At 59.9% G+C, this 24365-nt stretch overlaps 2 protein-coding genes across 11 annotated transcripts in view; one reads left to right on the top strand and one right to left on the bottom strand.

Moving 5' to 3' along the window:
- EPB41L2 (erythrocyte membrane protein band 4.1 like 2) overlaps positions 1 to 5353 on the top strand; it is a 202136-nt gene extending 196783 nt beyond the window's left edge. For 7 of the 8 annotated variants that reach the window (XM_041739352.1, XM_041739363.1, XM_041739404.1 and 4 more), the window contains one exon: positions 4375 to 5353. The gene's annotated coding sequence lies outside the window, so the exon portion shown is untranslated. The remainder of the gene's footprint in view (positions 1 to 4374) is intronic. The other variant, XM_041739346.1, reaches the window with a different exon arrangement.
- A 1199-nt stretch (positions 5354 to 6552) lies between these two features.
- Positions 6553 to 20311, bottom strand: SMLR1 (small leucine rich protein 1). Of its 3 annotated transcripts, XR_005986110.1 has the most exons (3): positions 18424 to 20311; positions 16467 to 17424; positions 6553 to 9181 (listed from the first exon to the last, which is right to left on the bottom strand). XR_005986110.1 is itself a non-coding variant. In XM_041744467.1 (2 exons), the coding sequence occupies exons 1-2, from the start codon at positions 16591 to 16593 to the stop codon at positions 9054 to 9056; spliced, it is 255 nt and encodes an 84-aa protein (XP_041600401.1). In that variant the 5' UTR covers positions 16594 to 16977; the 3' UTR covers positions 6554 to 9053. The 3 variants fall into 3 exon arrangements, 2 of the variants coding, with proteins under 2 accessions (XP_041600401.1, XP_041600400.1); XM_041744467.1 differs by lacking the exon at positions 18424 to 20311 and having other exon boundaries at positions 6554 to 9181; positions 16467 to 16977; XM_041744466.1 differs by lacking the exons at positions 6553 to 9181; positions 18424 to 20311 and adding an exon at positions 9188 to 15458 and having other exon boundaries at positions 16467 to 17177.
- Between the last annotated feature and the right edge of the window lie 4054 nt (positions 20312 to 24365).

Here is a 24365-nt window from a genome sequence, read left to right as displayed (position 1 = left end):
GCAGAGGATGGGGCGGGTGGCGAGCCGTGCCAGGGCCCGGCAAGAGCGGGTCCCCCGCGTGCTGCTGTGGGGCTCCCTGCAGACCTGGGCAGGCAGAGGCCGCGACGCCCCCGGCAGCACTGCGGCTCAGACTTGACTCCAGGTCGCCTGCCTCGGTGTCTGGGCCAGGCGGCCTTCAGGAGGGCGGCTTCCTCGGTGGAGCGCAGGGTGGAAGGAAAGCGTGTGGACTGGGTGACGTACCTGGGCCGGGCGGTTGTCCCTGGGGGAGCTGGACCTGCGTCCTGCAGGGTAGAACTGAACCTAATGTGGAAGCGAACCCGGCAAAACTTGAGATACTGTGTATGGAGATTGATACAACAATCACCGAATGCCCGCTCCGTGCCCCGCTTTGTTGGGGAGCTTTGCCATTTATTACTTGTGTTGGTTCTCACGGCCGCCCAGGGCGTGGACAAGGACCGGGGGCCCAGGCCTCGCAGCAGAGCCAGGCTGGACTGGCCCGTCCCGAATCCACGCTGCAGCCCGCGGGGTCCCTGCCGGGAACCCTTCCAGTTACACTCCCAGTGGTGCCGTCAACACTCGCTTCATCCTAGAAAAGCTGATTTTGTACAAAGTGTCTTTGAAGTTGCAGCTATGATCTAAAACTAAGTGAACAAGTAAAACCATATTTCACAAAATAATCATGTTTAAAAATGAGGTAAAATCAATGTCTTCATCCGACAGGATGTTCTGCAAGTGCTGGTGGTGGTAGTTCCTCCAGTAGAGGAACTCGAGTGTGCCATGTAGAGACGCGGACAGAAACGTTGCCGTTGACTAAAGAAAACCTGGTTAGTGGCCCAGTGGCATCAGGAGAGCTCACCCTCTCCCAAAGGCCGGTGAGGGCCTTGACGGGTGACGGGGTGGAGGCCGCGACGGGCCTTCCCTGGAGAGAGGGAATCGCGGCTGTGGGAAAGGTAGACTTTTCCTTTCTTAAACAGAAACTTGGGGTGAACATCTCAAATTGACTCAAATTGATTGTTTCACTCCTGAAAGTGAAACAAATGAATGGATGTGACCCCAGCAACCTCTGAACGGACTTCAGTCTTCGAGGTGAAATGGTGCCCGTGTGTGTGTTAGGGAGCAGAAGCAGCGCGCGGGCTGGGTGCGCCCCCTGTGAGACAGGCCTGCAGGCCACGCAAGGGCGGAAGAGGCCGGGCGCCTGGACGGCGGTAACACGGCCCGGCAAAGGAGGATGCAAAGCCGTTTCCCCGGCCTCCTAGGATACGTGCTGTCTCTGGCCAGAAAGGAAGACGTTGGATTCGGTGTCCCTGTCTGCACTCTGCGGGCACACCCCCCAAATAGAAACATATCCTACTCGCACTTTTGGCACCAGGATTCCTTTCTTACAACGGAAGTGGATTAAAAAATGAAAATCAAATCTGCAAATGGGAAACCCAGCAAAGAAAGTTTAGCATGAGAAACTGAAGCCCGTAAACCTTTGTATTTAAAACCAAACAGTTGGCACCTGGTTCTTATTTTTATTTAGGAAATAGTTGGATTCCTCACATAAATATCTTTATTCACATATTTAAGGTCTCTGGCTATACTGTTGCCCTACAGTAACTGAATCTTACTCTGAAAACAAATGTTATGGTTTCTTGCATCCTTTTAATTATTTTTTATAAAAACCGCATTTTTACATTTTTATCGAGCCTCCCATCCGGGCAGGGGCTTGCAGCACCTGGCAGAATTCGGCGCAGCTGGGTGGCCCGGTTTTGCGAGTGCACGTGGCAGATGAGCGCGTGGGTTGTGGAGCAGAGCCACAGCCTGGAGCCCACCTGCCGCCAGCGCAGTCCCTGGAGCCCTGGCACCCCGTGCTTGAATCTGACCGGCTGCCCGCTGGCCTTGGGCTCATCCAGGAAATCCGAGTGTCCTGAGAGCGTGCGTGATGACTGAGGCGACGTAGGCAGGCGGGCAGTGGCTGCGAGGACTTGGGCTGCGGGACGGGGCCGCGGGCTCCGACAAGGCCGGGGGTCAGCGTCTCCTCTGGCCTGGCCCCCTCGAGGGGTGGCGATGCGTTTGCTTCCTGGGCCAGGACTCCAGCCCCTGCCGCACAACCTGGCGCTTCCCCGCCGCCACCCTCCCCAGACTCCAGGTGGACATCACAGAGTCACCAAAAGGAAGGAGCCGGGAGTCAGGTGCGTGGTCGGTCCTGACAGGGTGTCCGGGCTGCTGTGAACACAGCACAGAACGCCCCTGGGGAAGGAGCGTGTCCATGCTTGGTGCTCGTGTGAGGAGCCGGTGCTCGGTCTTCCGTGGGTTCGGAGTGGGTGACAGAGTCATTAGACCCAAAACGTGAAAAACAAACCAAATGTGAAGCGTTTTTTTTCCCCTTCTCGTGGATACACGTGAGCGGAACAGGAAAAGCGTGAATGTGTGATGAGCGTGCAGCAGTGGCCTTGGGTGTTGCGGCCTATGCCCCCCCTCCTGGGCTCAGAACCTCAGTAGCGGCAGGAACCGGAAGCAGCAGAGGTTGGCTGGTGCGCCCGCCACAGACGGCCCACGAGTGCCCACGTTTGCATCAGCGGGGAGGGCCCACCAGGCTGTCCTGACACGCTGCCCGCTGCTCAGCTGCACGTGATTCACTGCTGCTTGAGGAATAACGGGAAAATGCGCCTGCTGCTAAAATCGCAGTGATGCGACCTTCACTCCGCAGCGGTGTGCAGTGCGAGCACGTGTGCAGGTTATCGTTTGTGATCCTTACTCCCGGCAAAGGGAGGTGCTTTATTTTACCTCTTAGTGGTCTGATTGTGAATACAGGAAAGCAAATGCCCTTCGGGTTTACGTGGGCAACTACGTCTTTCTCCACATGTATTTCAATAAATGTTGAAGCTCTTTGAAATCAAGACTTCTCATTCAACTCCTACGTACTCGTGGTTCCTGTTTACAAGTTTAATTTTGGCTTTGTTTTCTAAATTGAGGTTTTAATTTTGGTTAAAGCCGGTTCGTGAAATACCGTGCCATGGTGTCCGGGGACGTGGAGAATGGGATCGGAAGCCTCGTCTTCTGCGGCTTTGCAAGCACTGCTGATGTAGGAGGTTTCTTCCTAATAGAAGCTGGGCTGCGGGGGCGGCTGTGTTCCAAGAACAAGGGGTGTTCACTGAGCAAGGAGAACAGAGCCACTCACCCAAGGCAGGGGGCGATCCTGTGACTGAGGTCCCAGCAAGGTCCTCAAGTCAGTGATAGTGACTGATCTTTTATCGGTGCCAATCACCACCCCCAGGTGTCTGTTCATAATCACTAACCTAAAACAGGAGGACTTTGGGTTTGCTCCACTGATTCTGTCCCCCCCACCCCAACCCCCACCTGGAACCAGCAGTGAAACAGCCTCAAGCACATAACGGGCAGGAGACGCATCTGAGAGGAGGCTAACATAGCAAGTGAGGGGTTTTCCTAGGAAACAAGACTTAATTGTGTCTGTTCCAGTCGACTTCGAGGCCGGCGTCTCTTGGAAGGAGCTTGATGAGCACCGCACTGCCCGCTGGGTCACCACCACCCACCAGGCGTCTGACCAGCTCAACTAAGTGAAAAGTCACCTTCCCAAAACCTGTTTCTCCTTCGGGGACAGCACATACCCTTATTTTCCTGTCTGCCCCCTGGTCTGCTCCCATTTTAGTCCCTCCCTTCCTCCGACTGAGGGTTTCTTGGGCTCATGTCTCACTTTGCTTTAAGCTCACAGAGCCCATCCCGGTCGGGTTCGCTTGCCTTCTGCGCCAGCCTCCCCAGGCTGTGTGCAGCTGTGTGTGGCCTCTCTGGGCCGTGTTCGGCCGTGTATGATCTCCCTGGGCCCTTGTGTGGCCTCCCGGGGCCGTGTGTGGTTGTGTACCACCTCTCTGGGCTGTGTGCAGCTGTGTGTGGCCTCCCCGGGCTGCTAGACCAAGCGTGTGCTGCTCGGTGTGGTATCAGAGGGGTCCTGACACTTCCCCCAACCTCCTGTGCCCTGTGGGCGATTCCCCGTCCACAAGGTCTGTGTCCCTGCTCCCACCCGGCCTCGGCCCTGCTCTCCTCACCTGAGGCACCTTTTCCGCTCACGTCAGGGAGCTCAAACAGACTTGGTTTCTCCTCCTTCCTTGCATCGAGCTTTAAAAAGCCAACCTCGGTTTCCCCTCAGGGACCGTGCAGGTCGGGGTCACCCGTGCGTGGCGGCTCCTGGGCCGGTCTGCTCGCAGGGCACCGGGCGGGCCATCGTGCTGGCCTACGGGAGTGGCCCCGCTGTGGGACCAGGCACGGTGACGGTCAGTGGTCCGACTGGGAATTGGGTGGGGCGGTACTTATGTGGGCTTTTCCAAGCCTGTGTCTTTGGAATATTTAAGTCCTTTCTCTCTTTTTTCGTCCTAGAGAACCCATCTTTTAAACAACACTCGACTTTGCGAACCTGAGGAGCTTCGGCCCTCGCAGGTGTCCGCGCCGCCCCCCCTACTGCCGCCAGTCCGTGCTACGCCGGTAACCCGACCAGGAGCCTGAAGAATTAAAATGCCGACAACCAAACCTTACCTAACAGCCCTGGTCTATCCTGTTCCCCCGCATTTTAATACATTATTTTGTTTTATAACCACTTCTAAACATTCTTGATTCTTTTTTTTTTTTTTAACTAGGGAGTTTTGTTTTTGTTTCCCGTTTACTTAGTGTACAACTACCTGCTTTTTGTCACTCATTTTGATCGATGACGGTGAACAAAGCCAGCCTGGCTGGCGAGGTGCTGTTCACCTGAACAGGTGCTGTTGTGCGGAAAGGAAACTGTGTGACTAATCCCAATGCTGGCTTTCCCACCTTCGGACGCTTCCCCTCGACTTCTCACGGTAAACAGCGGAGTCTTCGGAGCACAGCGGCCACGCCGCTGAGGAAACGTCGCTGCCGCTCAGGAGCGTTCCGTGCATCCGGAAGGTCTGCACGGAAGGTCCTCTAGCGTCTGAGGCTCGCTCTCGGGCGCCTCCACTGCGGAGCCGTGGGACCTGCGGCGAGGGCCGAGCCCTGCGGGTGGAGCCCCGCCCTCTCGACGTGAGAGGAGGCGCCACGACCGTCCCTCCGGGCGGCCCAGCCCGTCGTGCTTGCGGCCAGGCACGAGGTTTCCCGGCGCCGGGCGCTTGGTGCGGGCCGCGTGCGCTGCGCGGCGGCCCCGTAGGAGCAGGCGCGGGGCGGGCCGTGGTGGGCGGAGGGCTGCGGAGGCCGAGCGGGAGCGGCGGCCACGGGGCGGCGCGCTCTCCTTCGCTCCCACCGCCGTGCGGGCCGGTGCCCGCCTCGCGTCCTGGCAGCCTCCCCTGTACTCCGAGCGCCCCGCTGTGATGCGGCCGTGAAATAAAGGCTCTGTGTTCCCGCAGCCTGTCGCTTCTCGTCTGTGGGCGCTCCCGGGTCCCCGGCGGGGGGCGGGGCCGTCCTCAGCCTGCGGCCGCTGCCGCCCCCACAGGTTGCCCACGGGCTGGCAGCTTCGGCTCAGTCGCTGCCGGGGCGTCCCCTCGGGCCGCGAGCCCGCCGAGCGCCCCAGGCCGCCCCCGACGACGCCCTGCGCGGGGCCTCCGCCGCGTCCCGAAGGCCCTGTGACCCCGGGAGCGGCCCTCAGGCCCGGGCGGCAGCTCCACTGTTCCTCAGGAGGCACCGGCCGGAAGGCGGCTGCGCCCCTAACGGCCTCCCGGGCCCGGGGCACAGGGCACGTGGGTCCGCCGCCCTCCCGAGTGCGCGGCCGGCGGCTCGACCCAGGCGCGGGTGGGAGCGGCAAGTCCTCGCGGCCCGGCCCGCACCTCACGGTGGCCGGAAACAGCCGCGAGAACACGGCCTGCGCAGGCGCGCGGAGGCCGAGGGGGCGGAGCCGCTCGCCTCATGGCCCCACGCATTCGCGGCCCTCGGACCTGGCGGCTGACTGTGCCCCGCCCACGGCGCCCCCTCCCCCACGGGCCGCCCTCTGCCCCTCCCCCACGGGCCCCGGCCCCTCCCCATCTCCCCCACGGACCCTCCCCTCCGTCTCCCTCCCCCACCGCCCCCACGGGCCCCCTCCGCCACCACCCCCTCCCCCACGGCCCACCCTCTGCCCCTGCCCCCTACCCCACGGGCCTCCGGCCCCTCCCCATCTCCCCCTCCGCCCCCCTCCCCCACGGCCCCTCCCTTCCGTCCCCCTCCCCAGGGTCCCCCGCGCAGGCGCAGATGCTGGGCGTCCAGCTGCCCCGCGTGGACGTCGCGGCTGAGCCCCCATCAGGTTCCCAGAAAGCTCATCATCCGGATGGAAGGGAGGAGCCTCTGCCCTTAGTGACCGGGGTTTGGGGACGTGGGTTTGAATGATCGAAACGACAGCGGAAAGAATTCTTGAATTCCTAATCTGCCTGGTGCCGATTATAAATAAAACGTTTCGAATGTGTGTTTTGTGTTTGTCACTCACGCGCTGCGTAGGTTCTCATGAACCCACGGGTCCCTTCTGATGGGCGGGGGGTGGGGGGAAGCAAGAGCCTCGCAGTGATCCAGACCTCCTGCTGCTAAGCAACTCAGAAAGTTAATTTCCAGAACGTGTTTTTATTTTTATTATTACTTAAAGATTGTATTTATTTACTCATGAGAGACACAGAGAGAGGCAGAGGCAGAAGCAGGAGCTGCTCCCTGTGGGGAGCCCGACGTGGGACTCGATCCCGGGACCTGGGGTCACGCCCTGGGCCGAAGGCGGCGCTAACCGCTGAGCCCGCCGGGCGCCCAGGACGCGGTTCAATGGTCGTGAACTTGAATGACAGCAGACACCGTGTTGCGCGAGAACCTAAGACTGCAGGGTAAAGCTGTTCTTGGTGTCGGACCGTGTGCATCTGTCCTTGATTCTTTAGTTGCTACTGAATTCTAGAAAACGCTCGCGGCTGTTAACTGGTCAAATTAAATCCAGGTAAGTCCGCCTGTTCGGGGCGCAGCAGGACACCCAGGGGTCGCGTCCTGCCCGCGCACCTCTCCTTTCTCGGGGCCGGGGTCCCAGCGCGGCTGCCAACCAACGTGCCAGGTCAGCACGGACAGCTTTACGTGGCTTGTAACAACAGTTACTGTTCCGTGAATTTTCACAGAAAAAAAGGCAACCTAAGGAGCGCGATTTTACCCAAGGCCTCGTGTTGGGGAAAGAGTTGGGACAGGAGTTCTTGCGAAGTAGGGGTAGGAGCCGCCCTGAGAGCCTCTGGGCCCGGGAAAGGCCTGGGAGCCCCGGGGAGGAAGGGGTCCCTAAGGGGACGCAGGGGCGGGGGTACGGCCAGCACGCCCCGAGCTGCCCCTGAGCTTCCCCGAGCTCCCCCTAGCTGCCCCCGAGCTCCCGGAGCTGTCCGGAGCTCCCCCAGCTACCCGAGCTACTCCGAGCTCCCTTGAGCTGCCCTTGAGCTCCCTTGAGCTGCCTAGAGCTGCCCTGAGCCGCCCCCAGCCGCCCCCAGCCACCCCCGAGCTTCCCCGAGCTGCCCCTAGCCTCCCCCAGTCGCTCCCAGCTCCCCCCAGCTGCCTCCAGCCGCCCCCAGCTGCCCTGAGCTGCGGTTACCCTGTGCAGGTGCTGCTGTGGGTGGCGCCTTCAGCTCCGAGGACCGGGGCTTGGTCCCCCGGGAGGCCCCTCCGCTCACAGCACCGCCTGCGCCTGAGTCCCTGGAGGTGCCGGTGGGTGCGACACCACCCCAGGCGCTGCCTCCGGTGCGTGGCCGGGTCCCCGCAGCCGCGTCGTGCATCAGCCCCTGGCGGCCCAGCCTCGGCCCGCGCTGTCCGTGGGTGTCGGGGGGCAAGGAGACCCCCAGGGCCAGTGGGGCACCGTCCCCCCCTCTCCCCGTGGCGCCAGCAAAGGCCTGGGAGCCCCGCGGGGAGGCCCCTCGTGATCAGACGCAGAGAGACCCGGAGGGACTGTCTCCAAGTGGTCGGGTCTCACGTGACGCATCCAGTGCACCCGGAGGCTCAGCTTCAGCGCCCGGTGCCGAGAAGCGCCAGGAGCGGGAGGGGGGGGCGACGAGAGAGGGGGGCGAGCGGGGGGGGGGGGGCGGGCGAGCGGGGGGGGCGGGCAGGTGGGCCGGGTCCAGGGCCGAGCTCTGGCTCTGGTCCTCGCCGTGCTGCGTCTCTAACCCGCGCCCCCTGCTCACTCGGTGCCGCTAACAGCTCGGGACGTTCACAAGTGAAGCCGGGGACACAGCCAGACCTGCTGGGGTTCTGGAGGGGGGACGGGGAGCACCTGCTGGGGTCCTGGGGGGCACAGGGAGCACCTGCTGTGGTCCCGGAGCAGGGTGGCCCCTACTCCCTCACCCCTGCTCGGAGCTCAGTGCTGGCGACCGGTCATCCTCACGCCCTTGGGCGCCCTCCCACCGGGAAGAGAGCTCGTGCCGAAGCGTGGGCGTCCCTCCGGTTTGGAAATAGCTGCTGACCGGTCGGTCTGCGCGGCCAAGGCGAGCATCGTCCTGGAGCCGCTGACCCCGGACCCCATGGCCACGCACCCGCACCGTGACCCACACCTTGGGACCCGCATGCTCGTCTTGCGCTGTCACCAGGGTGCTGATGGGTGAGGGCAGCAGGGAGGGGACCGAGGCCAAGTCGAGGCCGGACCCCGAGACCGACGGATGCCCTCTGAGCGGGCGCGGGGACCTGGGGCCTCCTCACTCTGGCATCAAAGCCACCTGTGCTCCGTCGGGGCCACAGGAGGGGATCCTCAGCGATGTCACTTAAAAACCGCGTCCCCCAGATGACACCAGGCCCTGCAGAAGTCACAGAGCGCCGGGCGTCCAGTCCGCGGGGCTCAGCCAGGAAAGCCTGACTCCCAGCGCCGCCATGAGCACCTGCGCCTAGGTGAGCACCTGTGCAGCGATGAGCTTCTGCGCTGTGATGAGCATCTGTGCTGCGATGAGCACCTGCACCAAGGTGAGCACCTGCTCCGGGTCGAGCACCTGCCCCGGGACCAGCGCCTGCACCAGGATGAGCACCTGCACTGCAATGAGCACCTGCGCCCAGGCTCCCAGCCGCTGGGGGTGGCCGCTTGGCACAGCGGTTCCGAGGCAGCCGCCTGGGCTTCTGTCGCCGCAGCTGGTCACCTTATTTCATAGTCGTCACTGTCTGGCGGTAGAAACGTGCCGCCCCGCCGAGGTCAGCCCCCCGGGTGCGGTCTGGGCACCCCCCCGGTACCGTGACCTGCGTCTCTGCTGGCGGCGCGCCCACAGCCACTGCTCCTCGTCCACTGGAAGGACAACCGGCCATTAGCATGGGGTCTCCCCACCTCCCCAGCTTCAGGGCCCCCCACCTCCCAGCTGCAGGGTCCCCCACCTCCCCGCCGCGGGGTCCCCCCCGACCCCCCACCGCCCCCCACGGGAATGTGAATGAATGCTCCCGACGGTGGCGGACACGTCATCCTGACAAGTGCGAGCTCAGTGAATTCCAATCCCACAATCAGCGTCCCTAAGGCCCCACTGGGTCGGCATTGATAAAGCAGGTCGTAGGCCGAGGCGGGGGTGCAAAGGGGGACACAAGCCCCCCCCAAACCTGTGTGGGGCCATCGGCTGGCGCTGCCCTCCCCCTGCTGCCTCTCATCTTTCACTGAACTGACGGTTGCGACCTTCATCGCCCGCGCACCTGCCCGACCCCGCGAGCTCCCGGTGGTCCCGGGCCGGGGACAGTGGTGCCTTCCCATGCAGCTCCCTTCGGTGGCCCGGCCCGAGCCCCTTACTCCGGCTGTCACCACCCCCCGCGACCTGTGGCCTCCCACTTGCCTCTGAAGCTCCAGTGTCACCCCCCTGGCGGCTATGCAATGTCCCCTGAGGTCCCCGCAGGTCCCCCGGGTCTTCCCGGAATGGCAGCAAATACCCCCGCCTTCCCGCCTGCCCGGCCCCAGGCCTGCTTCTCCTCCTCAGAGTCTTCTTTCCAGAACCGCAGTTACTGGGTCATCCAGAGCCAAGACCAGGAGCCTGTAGCGGGGCCTGCGTGTTCGTGGGTCTTTGGCTCGATTGGGCCCACGTGGTGAGTTCCCCGCTGGGCACCGCGCCCGCCCTGGAGGAGTCACCTGGGCCCTGGGTGCGACGGGCGTGGGTTCCCCGGGCCTCAGAAGCTGCAGCAGGGGACGTGGGGAGGACGGAGCAGGGCCCACACCGGGAATCGCTGTGCACACCTTACGCGCCTCATTCTCGCGGTGGTGTCCTGTGGCTGTCGCCCTCGCTTGTCTTACTCAGGGCCGCACACGCTGAGGCAGGTGACACGAGTTCATCTGCGCTCTGGAAGCTTCAGGCTGCACCTGGCCCGCAGGTGCCATGCCCACCTGGCCACACTGGGCCCCACTGCCCACCCCCCTCCTGGGACCACCGCTGGCACCAAGGCGGCTCTCGAGGGGCCCTGCTAGGCCGCAGGCTCATCCGGAGGGGACGGGTCTCTCTCCCCCGTAACCCTGAAGACTGACCACGCAATGGGTGCTGTGACGGAGGAACCGGGACACACAACGCAGAACTGAGAATGGGCGACCTGGGCAGCGAGACTGATGGACAGGTGTTGGGGAGCGAGAACCAGCACGGAGAGCCCCAGGGGGAGCCCACCAAGCGCAGCGCCCCCCCTGCCCCCTTTGGCTCCCCTGGCTCAGGGAGTACACCGGGAGGCCCCAGGCAGGTGACACCAGGTGGCCTTGAGAACACGGAGTTTGTCCTTGAGCCCCCTCCGTAGGCGACGGAGGTCTCCCTCTTGAGGCCCCAGGTGAAGAGATGCGGCCTCTGGGACTCAGGGCGAAGGCTTGGCACTAAGGAGTCCCTGTCACTCATAAGCTGTCCCGTGAGGAGAGCAAAGCCGCTCCAAGCTTTCATCAGCTCCTTGCCTTGCTTAAAGTTCTCCCCTGGCCCCCTCCGTGTCTGTGGGTGCACCCCTGCAGCAGGTGCCGGCGCACGTGCAGTCTACATGGTAGCGGACAAGCCTGGCTCCGGCGCCCGCCTGCCCAGTTCCGTTCTGGTCTCTCCCACTCTCCAGGTGAGCGATTTGGGCAGCTTAGTTAATTCTTACAAGGGTGATTTTTAATCATAGCTATGCTAGTGCCAAAACACAGCTTCCGGGGGGGTGTAAGCTGCAGGAGTAGTGATCACGGTAGTTTTGTGGTAGGCGCTCTTGAGAACCTTGTGCGTAGTGCCTCACTCAACCGCCACACCAACCAGACGGCTATTTCCTGCTACGACCCGATTTTAGAGATGAAGAAATGACCTCAGGAGCTTGGGTGGCCGTGGCGACATCTGGAAGTCAAACCCCATTTGGTTTGGTTCCACAGTCTGAGCTCTCGACTAACCCTTACGTCGTCCCGACTTGTTCTTTCCCCCTCTGGATCGTGGACTGCCGGGACACGCATATGAAGGTTGGTGAAAGCTGTCTGGGTGCCCGCGCATTTTCAGCGCTTGAGATGTTTGTTCTGGAACGTGAACATCGCCGAGGGCCGGACTGCGATCACTTACTGGGCCTTATTTTGGGTCTAACCCCATATGAAAACTTGCAGGCATTCAATAGACTTGTTTTTAAGAAAATAATGATTATTTGGGCACTGTTGGTTATTTAGAGAGCATTCTGTTCTTGGTTAGGGTGAAGGTATTTGGAGGGCAAGTATCGCAATGTAGGTAGAGGTTTAGGAATCGCAGGACTTGGGGAGATCATCCAAGCCTCAGCTCCACAAGGTAGGAAATGTCCATGGCGTTGGGCGATGAAGGCTTTGCTGATGGGAGGTTCGGGCTTCCGAGCTGCCTCCAAAGCTACTCCTCGAGGCAAAGGATGGAGAGCGCACGATGCTAGAGAATTTCCTTTCTTCCTTTGTGAGAACGTTGGGGTCTACAAACTAATTAGCTCCGCGGGCACCATTACCTCTGAGTGTGGGGATCAGTGGTGAGCGATCACAATACCATCCATCACATCCTAAAATGCCTCTTTGGCGGATGGACTAGGACGTATGGGGCGGGCGAGCTGGTTTTCTGCTCCAGAATGTAGGACTCTGGGGTTCTGTGAACACCCCGCTTAATCTCTCAATGTCCTTTTCTTTACAGGAACAAAATAGGAACGATTACATTTGCCATGACCCTGGTTGGAAGATTCACGATGTGACACTTGACCATCTGCCTACGGTTTTTAAGTGGGAACTGCTAAATAAAGATACAAACTGTTGATATCTTATTTGGGGCCAAGTGCTCTCAATTCCCCTAAAAGTATAGAAATGATATAACTACTTACACTTAGGAAAACAGCTACAGAAAGAACAGCCTTTTAAAAATGTTCTTAAAGATGCCTTTCTTTAAAGGAAAATTTGGAAAACAAAGGGAATATACTTACATAAAAATGAAAATATGTTCAGGCTAAGGTTGCCTGCTAACCCTGGAAAACGTATAGGCAGGAGTTACCCATGAAAGGATGCACAGTTCCCTTTGGGAGAAGAGGGAAAGATCAGCAGCCTGCGGTGTGAGTAGGAGGTTTTTGAGAGCCATGCAGGGCAGGCTGCCCAGGAGCTGCCCCCTGGCCAGTGCCCACAGGGACCAGCACCCTGACCCCACTTGCCGCAGCCGGCATGCCGGGGCCCAGTCCAAACTGAAGGGAAGCAGTGAGGAAACCCGCTTTGGCCGTGGGGCTGCCAGGCGGTGTTCCCGTGGGCCAGGGGGCGGTCCTCCCGTGGGGGGGCAGTTCTCCCATGGGGCCAGTGGGCGGTGCTCCCGTGGGGCAGCGGGCGGTGCTCCCGTGGGGGGGGCGGTCCTCCCGTGGGGCCGGCGGGCAGTGCTCCTGTGGGCCGGTGGGTGATGCTCCCATGGGCCAAGGGGTGGTGCTCCCATGGGGCCAGGGTCAATGCTCCCATGGGGTTGGCGGGCGGTGCTCCAATGGGGCCGAGGGTCGGTGTTCTTGTGGGGCCGGTGGGAGGTCCTCCTGTGGAGCCTGCAGGCAGTGCACCCATGGGGCCGGTGGGTGGTGCTCCCATGGGGCCGGCAGACAGTGCTCCCGTGGGGGACAGCCCTCCCATGGGGCCTGCGGGCGGTGCTCCCATGGGGCTGGCAGGCAGTCCTCCTGTGGGGGGGCAGTCCTCCCGTGGGGCTGGTGGGCGGTGATCCCATGGGCCAGTGGCTGGGGCTCCCATGGCAGGTAGTGCTCCTGTGGACCAGCGGGTGGTGCTCCCCTGCTGTCCTGCAGGCACTGACAGGGGCCACCTGGTGCATGAAGTGCCTGGGGCGGAGTGGCGCTGGCCCCTCCCCCTCCCCATGCCTCCCCCCTCCCCCCAGCTCCTCCCCCCCCCCAGCCTCCCACCTGGAGCCGCAGCCCTAGACCTCAGGAGACTCCAGGGAAGGGAAGGGGAGCCCGGGAGGGCAGGTGGCGGGGCGGGGGGGGGGGGGGGGGGTTGCTCGTCACGGTGGGTACGCAACTGTCTCTGCTGGGAGTGCGTGGCCCCAAGGCTGGGGGACGGGGAGGCCACTCCTGAGGCGCTGCCCAGACCCATGACCGAGGCCACAGCCAGAAGCAGAGACGGGCCAAGTCTCTAAGGGCTTCTCACGGTTTTGCCAGGTGCCTTTCGGGGTTTTGCAGACCTGGGGTGGTTCTCTGGGTTATGAAAGGCCCTGGTGGGACCCTGTCCCCGGGCCTGGCCCCCCTGGTGCGTGGCGGGCCCTAGATACGTGGGAGCCCCTCCGGGCCCACGCACGTGCAGGGGGAGCCTCGGCGGCAGGGATTCTGGGGGTTGGCCTGTGGTGCGGGGGGCCTCCTGCCTCCCCCCACATTAGGCGCTGCCTCGGGGGCTCTCTCCGGAGCATGCGCCAGGCAGGGACGTGGCCAAGACGGAAGCGCCCTGCTGCCTCGACCCGTCCACGCCGGGCCTGCCCCGGGCCAGCCCCGGGCATGGCACTGCGCCCCCACTGCCCGCACAGGGTGCCCCCTCCCAGCCCTGGGGTGCAGGCGCAGCACCGGGTGGGCTGCCATCCCCAGGCTCCCGAGGGGACATGACCGTCGGCCTGGGCCTTGGCTGAGTGTGGCGCGTTCACGTCCCCCAGCTGAGCAGGGCCGCATTGCCTGAGCGGCGGGAAGCCTGGAGGCCTCCTCATCTCTGCAGATCACAGGTGTTTGCCCAGACGGCGCCCGGGGCTACAGAAGGCTGTAAAGTCAAATCCTTCTTGAAGCATCTGTCCCGGCACCGGGTGCCTGGCTGAGTAGCCTGGCCTCAAAGGGCTGACGGCGGAGGCGGAGGGCACGTTGGGGCCGTTGGCTCCCTCGGCCCATTGCTTCCCTCGCTTCCCGCTTGCTGCATCTTTGAGATACTCAAGTTACCCAGAAAGGCAGCCGGAAGTGAAACCTGGGTTGGACAGCTGGCTCCGGTCTGTGAACGCGATGCAGGACGGCGCTGCTGCTCCGCGGGGTGCTCGATGCCGGGCCCGGCAGCACTGCCCAGGCTGGGAGCTGCCATCCTGCCCCAGCATCCCGGGGAGCCCCCAGGCTCTCCTCCCATTTCAAGTTTCTCTTCCAGGGCTTGGGGCCGTGAAGGGCCAGGCAGCTGAGCAGCGGAGGCCGCGCCGACCTAGCGGGGAGGAGGGCTGGGCCTGCTGCCAGACAGGGACACGGATAGCTGGCTCCTCCGGGATGGCGCTCGCAGAGAGGAGGCACAGGACGGAAAGCCAGGGAGAGTCGGTACGTCGGGATGGAACCCCGCAACCCAGCGGCGTGCTCCCCATCCTCCAGGGCCTCCTTGTGTTCCCCGTCTCCTCCCACAAGTGTCCCCAGGCTCCTGGGGGGTCAGTCGGTTAAGCATCTAACTCCTGATCTTGGCTCAGGTCATGACCCCAGGGTGTGAGATCGAGCCCTGCACCAGGGTCTACACTGGGCGCGCAGCCTGCTTGAAATTCTCCTCTCTCTCCCTTGGCCCTTCCCCTCTATTAAAAAAAAAAAAATACCCCAGCTGTCCTTCTGTTTGATCGTAGGTCATACGTGACAGCCTTCACCGAGGGTCGGAGCCCCTGTGGGCAGCGGGGCCCCTGTAGAGACATCGCGTGCACCTGGCACACGTCCGCGGGAGAGGAAGGACCTTCACGCCCGCCTCACTGCTCCTTTCCTGGGTGCCGTGCACGGCAGCAGTGCCGGCCTCGGGAGCCCTGCCGGGGACCCTTCAGCTCACCGATCTGCCACGCACCCGAGTGACACTCAGCCCGGCGTCACACTTCAGTTGCTCACTTACAGCAGAACTCAGCGGCGGCCTGACTGGCTCAGAGCTCCTGGTGCTTCGCTTTGGTTTGGTTTGGTTTTTCCTTCAGACTAAAGACTCACGGAGAGTTGACGCCAAGCCCTCAGCCCAACGTTCGCCAAGCGCCCTGATCGCACAGCGTTTGGCACCTTAATGAGGGACAGGTGCGTGTGTGCACACGTTGCCTGCACGCCTGTGTCTGTGCCTGTGTCGCGGCCCCGAGCCCCGTTCTGACGGCCGTGGGGTGTGCTGCCATGGGGTGGAGGCCCGTGGCACAGGCCCGGGTGCTGCTCCACAGGTGGGCCTGGGGGGTAGGTTGGGGGCAGGGTCTCGGTCAGGGTGGGGGCCAGGCTGGGGCTGGGGGCGGGGGTCGGAGCCAGGGTCGGGTCGGGGCTGGGGTCGGGTTGGACTGGGGCCAGGGGTTAGGCTGGGGTCAGGGTCTAGGTCGGGGAGGGGCCAGACTGGGGCTGGGTGTGGGGCTAGGGTCAGGGTTGGAGTCAGGGTCAGCGCCACGCTTTAGGTTGGGGCTGGGGTTGGGCCAGGGGTTGGGGGCAGGCTGGAGTTAGGGTCTAGGTTGGGCCGGGGTCAGGGATTGAGCCAAGGTCAGGGTCTAGGTTGGGGTAGGGGCCAGGCCAGGGCTGGGGCTGGGGTCAGAGTAGGCGCCGGAGTCTAGGTCGGGTCTAGGCTGGGACCGGGTGCAGGGGTCTAGGTCGGGGCCAGGGTCGGGGCTGGGGTCGGGCTGGGGGCCAGGACCAGGGGTTGGGCTGGGGTCAGGGTCTAGTTCGGGCTGAGGGCCAGGCTGGGGCCGGGTGTGGGGGCCAGGGTCGGAGTTGGGTTCAGGGTCGGTGCCACGCTCTAGTCGGGCCGGGGTTGGGCCAGGGGCCGGGGTCAGAGATTGGGGGCAGGCTGGCGTCAGGGTCTAGGTCGGGCCAGGGTCAGGGGTTGGGTTAGGGTCAGGGTCTAGGTCGGGGTGGGGCCCAGGCCAGGGCTGAGGCTGGGGTCGGTGCTGGGGTCTAGGTTGGGGCCAGGGTTAGAGGTTGGGCCAGGGTCAGGGTCTAGGTTGGGGTGAGGGCCAGGCCAGGGCCAGGGCTGGGGTCAGGACTGGGGTCAGGGTTGGCGCTGGGGTCTAGGTCGGGCAGGGGCCAGGCCGGGGCCGCAGTAAGGAGTCCTCCCACAACTCGCTCAGGCCCCAGCCCCGAGGGACCCTCGGTGACATGGGGCAGGCTATGCAGACCCGCAGGGAGGCCCCGGCAGCCGAGGGCGCGGGGCAGGGTGTCACGCGGGGCGGGGGCGGCAGCGGCCTCCCACTCACCGTGCACGAGCTGGGCCCTGAACCAGGCGATGAGCAGGAGCAGCAGCAGGACGACGGGCAGGAAGACGGCGGCGAGCAGGAGGCTGCCGGGGAGCTCAGCCAGGAAGGCCGCCGGCACCGAGCGCATCGTGTCCCCGCTGGGACTGGCTGTGACCTCCGCTCAGCGCAGCTCCGTGGAATCTGGTGGACTTTGCTCTGAGTCAACAGCCCTGCGGGTTCTGAGCGGTCTGCTGGCAAGTTACTCTGTAACTCGGCCCACAGTGTAGGGGAATTGGAATGCGCCCCTTCCAGACCATTCCGGACGAGCCCGCTGGCGGGGTTGGCGTGACCCCGGGGGCCTAGATTTCGTGGTGTCCAGTTTGTCTGGAATGAGAAGTACCTGACTCGAAGCAAACCCTACTGGCATATGTGTTCTACTCATATATTCCCAGACGTTGCCCGAATTTCTATATTTTCTAAATTTCAGAGTTGGGATTACATGTAACCACGTTCCTGTAGCTGTGAACCCGTGATCTGGAGAATGTGAATTTTCCTTCCCATGCAGGTGTGTAGCTAATACTGGGCCCGGGCCTGGTCCCCCTGGGTCCGGGAGCAGCAAGTGTGCGGGCTCCCTGGGGCCTGGGCCCGGCGCCGCGGCGAACAGCTTCATCCCAGCACAGAGACGTCTTGATGGCAGCAGGAGCCCTTGGGGCGGCCCCGGCGTCACCTGCCCCACCCCGCCCGCTCTCTTCCCCCCCCCCCCCGAACCCTTGGCGCCCTGTGGCCGTTTCTCTGGGTGCTTCCCACGGGGCAGCCATGCGGCCTCTCTTGGCTTGACAGGTGCTCGCTGCGACCCTGATGCCCCGAGCCGGGGACCCGGGACGTGCAGACTGTGTGTCGCTCCATTCAGCGCCCTGGCCCCGGCGAGCGCCGAGCAAGGTGAGGTGACGGTGGCGTCAGTGGGAGCCCTGGGGAGACACTGATCCGGGAGGGACCCAGGTCACGGTTGTTAATAGGACAATGTCTGCCCCTAGCGCGGCTGGGAGCGGGGGCCTGCCCCCTAGACACCGGACACAGGGCAGGCCGGGAGCGGGGGCCACAGGACGCTGGACGGGGCCGCGGGACACCCTCTGACCCAGGAGGTTGGCTCAGCCCCGGAGACAAGGGGCCGAGGACAGGACCTGGGGCCTCGGCGGCCAGGTCCGAGGGTGGACGTCCCGGAGCTGCCGCTGGTCCCGGCTCGGCCCTCGGCCCCGCACCTCCGGTGCTCCACAGAGCCCATTCCTTGCTCGGAGTGGCCATGGGAGGTGGCTCGGAACACGCCCCGTGGGGGCCCGGGGACCCCCGAGTCACCGCGACACACGTGGGGAGGGACCAGCTTGGAGCCACGACCAGACCCAGCCCCGTTGTCACTGATGACCTGCATGGTGCCGGGTGTTTGCCGAGCCCGGGGGAGGCCAGGTGGCGGGGGCACAGGTGGCATGTCACGCGGGGGCCATGCACCCGGTGGCCAGGAAATCTGGGGCTTAGGGTGGAGGCCAAGGTGGCCATGTAGACGGGGCGTGCGGAGCACAGATGGCGGGGCTGGGCCGTGGAGACGTTGCTTGGAAGGAAGGCCGGCGGTGAAGCTCGGGCCGGCTGCAGACCTGGGGCCCAGCCTGGCCGCGGGGCATGACGATGGGCGGGCGGCAGCTTAGGGGCGCCCAGGACGCTGGCGGCATCGGGGGCCAGGGGGCGCCCGGAAGGGGCCGAGAGGTGGGGGCACTGCCTCTGAGCCCACCCTGCCTGGGTCCTCGGCGCGGCCTGTGCCCGGGCTCCAAGGTTACTCTTCCCTTTATGGGGCTCTGGATGCGACACTCGGAGGCCTCGGCTCAGGCCATGACCCGGGTCCTGGGATCGAGTCCCACCTCGGGCCCCTGCAGGGCCCCTGGTCCTGCGTCTCCGCCTCTCTCTGGGTCTCTCCTGAATAAATACATACCATCTTGGGAAAATAATGACACGCTCTCCAGGGACGTGGGTGACGGAGTAAGGTGAGCGGCTCGGGGGCTTCGGCAGGTGCACATGTGTGCCCCGGGGGCCTCAGCCAGCCCCTGACCAAGGCTCTCTCTCTGGTGTCTCTTCGCATGTCCTCCGACTTCATACGCGTGGAGTCGTGCAGCCTGTCCCTTTTTTGACACAGGTCCTCTGGGCTCATCTGTGCCGTCGTGTGGGTCAGTGTCACGGCTTCCACAGCCAGGTGGCTGTCGGCCAAGCTCTGTCCGCTTCCGTGCGCCCCGCCCGGGCTCCCCTAGCTCTGGGCGGCGGCCAGGGCGCGTGGAAGTCGCAGGAGGCCGTCCCCCGCTCCTCCAGGCTGTGCCACTCGCTGTCCTAAGAAGTCTAGTTTCTTCCCCACAGGACTCACAAGGACCCCGGTCCCCATTCTAGCTCTGTCTTTTCATCCCTTTACCAAGGTCTCCAAAAACAACGGTTACGCATCTTCACAACGTCGCCAGCCAGTTCTCTCCTGTGCCTCGCGACGTCCACGTCCCACCCCTGAAATCCTTGGCCAGCCCATGGTCGTACAGATTTCCTCTTGGGTTCTCCTCTCGCAGTTACGTGTCTTTAGTTTCTACATTCAGGATCGTGATCTACTGAGTTAATATTTATATGTGATGAGAGGCGGACGCAGGGTCGAGCACCTTCCTTTTTTCGGTTATTCCAGGAGAATTTGTCGAATCACCCGTGCACCTTTGCACAAAACCAGAAGTCCAATGGGCGCTGCGCCCTGGACTCTGCCCCACTGATCCAGGGCCACTCTGTTCCGACGACTGGAGCCTCGAAACAGTCTTGAATCGGGTACTCTAAGCTCCCGACGTTGTTCTTTTCCAGCATCGTCTGGGCTAAGACGGGTCACCCTCATTTCCGTGTGAATTTTAGGATTACGATGCCAATGTTTCTAGAAAGACCCGTTGGGATTTTCCCTGAGACGGCGTTGCATCCGGAAAGGAACAGACGAAAAAAATAAAAAATAAAAAAAAAACGAAAAAAAGAAAAGACTAAAAAAAAAAAGAAAGAAAAAAAAGGAAAGGAGCAGACGGTCAATATGACAGAGAGAATTGAAGTTTTAACAATATTGAGACTTCTGACCCATGGATATCCCACGTGTCTCTATTTTCTCTGGATCTTCTTTAGCTTTTCACAATGATGTTTTGTAGTTTTCTGTGTCGTAGCCTTGGACATTTTATGGTCAGATGTCCGCCTAAGTGTTTCATATTTTTGATGCTGTTGCAAAGGCAATTGCTTTTTAGATCTTGATTTGTGGCGACTGCTGGTCATAAAGGTTTTCTTAAATCTTGAAAAAATGCCACAGCACCGTGAACTTCGAGAAGATTAAATATCAGAATCGATTAAAACATCCTTCAGAGCTCAGGAACTTTTATTTATAAGGGCTCTTCTCTCCATCCAAACTGGTTGCTTGGGGTTATATTTAGGAGGCATACCAGCTATGGAGGGATGGCGCTGGTGGAGACACTGGTAACCTATTTGATTTAGCAGAATTCAGGGTGGGATGTCATAGGCAGTGCAATTTCTTACTTAACGTAACGGCAGCAAATTCTTTTCCTGGCTCTTTACCAGGTAGTGGGAAAAATCATTAATATTAGGGGAAAATATACATCCGTGAAAATTGAGGAACATAACCCAGTGGAGATGGCATTGCCTGTTGATTTCCATAACAGTGAACACTCCCACCGTTGGCTTTACATGATTGGCTAAGAAACAAGTGATTGCAGATTTTGATATTTGGGAATAATATGCCTTCAGGAGCTCCTCGTACCCCACCTGTTATCCCAGGAGCGGGGCCGCAGCCTTCCATGGATAATTGTGACTGTTGCAGGTCGTACCAAACCACCAGGCCTCTGATTCGGATTCTGCACATGTTGGCCTGAGCTGTAAAGGGTGACTCATGCCAGTGACGCGTCAGGGGACAAGGGGCGTTCTGAAGTCCATCAGCGGGAGCTGCCCTTGGCTGTTACCTGGGAGCATGGATCGTGTCCAGCTACAAAAACAATAGGAAAAATTAGTAGAGGGATCCCCGGGTGGCTCAGTGGTTTGGCGCCTGCCTTTGGCCCAGGGCGTGATCCTGGAGTCCCAGGATCGAGTCCCGCGTCGAGCTCCTGGCATGGAGCCTGCTTCTCCCTCCTCCTGTGTCTCTGCCTCTCTCTCTCTCTATGTCTATCATAAATAAATAAATCTTAAAAAAAAAAAAAAGAAAAATTAAGTAGAAACAAAGGCAGTGAATTTCAAATAAGGGGCTTTGATAATAATAATAAAAAGATGATCACAGAACAGACCGTGGGGAATCTACATTCTTTGTGGACTTTGAGAGGAGGTCAACCGGCTTTTGCATTTATTCCTGTTGACAGGCCACAAATATTTATTAAGGGCTTAACATGTGACCTGGAGGCACTGGCTTGGGGGCTATGAGCTCATCCCCGGATGAGACCACGTCCCTGTCCCTCGGAACCAGCGTTCCAGGGGAGCGAGCAGGCCGTGCGCGATGGGAGGTGCCCGTTACGGAACGCATGTCCTGTTCCAGGCGGTTCTCTAAGCATCACCTGTGCTGGGTCTCATTATGGTCTCACATCAATGCCTTTTGAAGTAAGGACCACTGCTCTCGTCACTGTTCTACAGACAGAAAAGCGCCAGGAGTGTTCATGACCCACCGGGGCTCACACCCCTAGAAAGTGGCAGAGCTGGGACTTGAACCCAGAGCCCTAACGCCTGTCTCCTGTACTCCACCCTCCTGCTTCCCGGTCTCCTGCAGACAAGAGCTTGGAGGCTAGAAATCCAAGTTAAAGATGTTGGCAGAGTTGGCTTCTGTGAGACCCCGCTCCTTGGCCTTGGTGGCCTCCTTCTCGCCGTGCCCTCACCTGGCCTCTCCGGGGTCTCCCTCTTAGGGTCCCAGGTGTGTTGGGTTAGGATCCCACCCTTAGGACCTATTATACCTTAATTACTCCCCTAAAGGCCCTTGTCACATTGGGCATTAGGGCTTCAGCATACGAATCCTGGGAGGGAACACGGTTCGGAAGCTTCTCTGAAGTGAGAGAAGGAGCCATGAGCATATTTTGAGGAGCACAGTTCTAGGCAGAGGGAATAGGAAGTCCTAAATCTCTGAAACGGAAATGTTTCCGGCATGATCAAAGGTACGTAATAAGACCTCTAGTGGCTGCAGCACGTTGAGAAAGAGGGCAAGTGATAGAAATTACACCTTTGGGAAATACTGATTGAGACCGTTGTCAACACGGACAAGAGGCCAAGAAAAGGTGCCTGTAGCCGAATCTCTGAAACTCTAACGCGCTAAACACTGCTTGGAAAATGGTTAAATATAGGGAATCCTGGGGTACGTAGGTTTTTTTATTGCAAACTGTTGTCTGTTTTAAGATTTCATTTATTTATCCATGAGAGACACAGAGAGAGAGAGAGAAGCAGAGACACAGGCAGAGGGAGAAGTAGGCTCCCTGCGGGGAGCCCGACGTGGGACTCGATCCCGGGACCCCGGGGTCATGCCCTGGGCCAAAGGCAGGTGCTAAACCCCTGAGCCACCTGGGCGTCCCTGTAGTAAGCCTTGAAATCAGAAACTGCAAGTCATCCAACTTTCAATTCTTCAATTATTTTAAGTCCTTTTCTTTTCCAAGTAATTTTAAAATTGGATTTCAAAAAAACAAAAAAACAAAAAAACAAAACAAAAAAAAAAACAGAAACAAAGCTTCTTGGGATTTTTTTTTTTTTTTTTTTAGCTTTTTGGGATTTTGACTGGGATTGTTTTGAATCTCCAGCTCCATTTGGAGAGAATGAGAATCTTAATAGCATTGAGTCTTCCAGGTCGTGGATATGGACTGCGTTTCCATCCCCTTAGGCCTTTGTAATGTTCTCTCAGGAATCTTCTGTGGTTTTTAAAGGGCAGGTTTGCACATGTTTAATTTACTTCTCAGTATTTCATGTCTGGGATGCTATTATAAATGGGATTTAAAACATTTTTATTTCCAATTGTTTGTTGCGAGTATATGGAAGTGCAATTAAGCTTTGTATACTGATTCTGTATTTTGAGGACTTTCTGAGCCTGCTTATGAATTTTAAGGGCTAATTTTGGTAAATGCCTCAGAGTTTTTTATGTGTCAACGTGCATGTCAAGAGTTTTACTTCTTTCTTTCCAACCTGCATGCTTATCATTTATTTTTCTTGTATAATTGAACTAATGGAATAAGTAAGAGAATGGGCAGTGTTCTTTTTTTTTTGTTGTTGTTGTTGGAAGTTACTCCGCCTGGATCCTGGGGGTTTCAATCTTGTGTGCACAGATTTGTATTTGGCAAAAGCCTCAAGGGGATCCCTGGGCAGATGTTTGGAATTCTTTTTCTGCTGAGCTTCCTCCTGTTGGGGACTTTGCCCTGCAGATTCTAGCTGCTTTGCCCCAATTTTCCGTCTCCGAATTCTAAACTCAGCAAGATTCTCAGTCTAGAGGTTGTCAGAAATCCTGCCTAATCTCCTTTCTCCTCACCCTGCTCTTAAGGACCGCAGTCCCCCGGGCCTGAAAATAGCTTCTTCTGTTTTATCCAGTTTTCCAGGTGTTCATAAGGGGAGGGTAATTCTGGACTTTGTGCTTTGTGCTTAGGATTAGATACTGTCCAGTGTCTCCTTCTCTCCGGGTTGGTGATGATGGTGATGTGACGACGCGATGATGAAATCTGCCGTGGGACTCATGGGGCTCAACCTGTTTTGCTTTGCTGCGAAAGGGGAAGTTTGAACCACTAGTTTTCAACTTACCCTGGGCATATTTGAGAGCTCCTGAAATGGACCCAGAAGTAGGCTGCTCCTCCAGAAACTGGATTTAAGCGGCATCTATATATTTTTAAAGCTCCCAGGTGACTACCCTGTGTTGCTGAGAATCACCCGCTCACTCTCAAAACTCTGCAGACCTCGCCAGTCCGTGCCCCATTGCACCGTGGTGTGGCCCAAGGGGCTTCTTATAAGCGTGGTGGGTCACAGGCCCCTTCATCCCTGGGGGCCGCCCGTCTAAGCCGGAGCCCTGGGCCCGGCGGAGGCAGCTCCCTCTGTCGACCCCCACGCCACACAGACGCCACCGCGTGTGCCCCGTGTGCAGGCCACATGCTTTGGAGGCTGACCCCCGATGGGATTCTCACCTACCCCCCCATCTGCTCAAGTGTCCCCAAACCCCTCCCCATCCCGGGTCACCCTCCCCCAGGCCATTCCCACTGCCGCACCCCTGCAGCTCTGTGACTCGCATGCCTGTTTCTACTTGGGATTTAACCCCCGGGCAGGAGGCGCTGCTTCTCGAATCATCCCTTCCTCTTACCAGGCAGAGTGTCCTGTGCCTCATGTTTATTATCTTGGGGGGACCATTCTGAAGTTCAATGTTGGAAAGCGTTCTGAGGCCCAAACTATTTTCTGTTCTCAAAAGTCTCTTCTGCTAAAGTACGTCTCGAGGGCCCCTGGGTGCCCGGTGGGCCCGGTGAGTCGAGCGCCGGGCTCTCGGGGCAGCTCAGCTCGTGAGCTCAGGGTCCTGAGGCGGAGCCCTCACCCGTGCCTTGGTGTGGTGTGGGGCCTTCCAGAGGCCATCCCCCTCCCAGCCCCTCCCCCCCGCACATCCTCTAAGATAAAGAAATCTTTTGAAAAAAAATACATTTTCAGAATTTCCACGAGTCAGTTGGGTGGGAGAGGAATTTTGTATCACGTTACCCCGTATTTTGTATCACGTTAATTATACTGGGGCTTGAGCTCATTTCAGGTCTCTAGTCTTTTTTTCGTGCTTAATTTTGTCCTTTACGGAGAAGAATTTGGTAGCTATTTCTACCTTTAGGCATCTATACTTCAGAAGTGAAATTGTTTGATCTTGATGAATTTTGCTATTTATACCATTTCGGT

Source organism: Vulpes lagopus, chromosome 2, assembly GCF_018345385.1.
Source record: "Vulpes lagopus strain Blue_001 chromosome 2, ASM1834538v1, whole genome shotgun sequence".
NCBI lineage: Eukaryota > Metazoa > Chordata > Mammalia > Carnivora > Canidae > Vulpes > Vulpes lagopus.
This window is presented reverse-complemented; position numbering and strand designations above follow the sequence as displayed.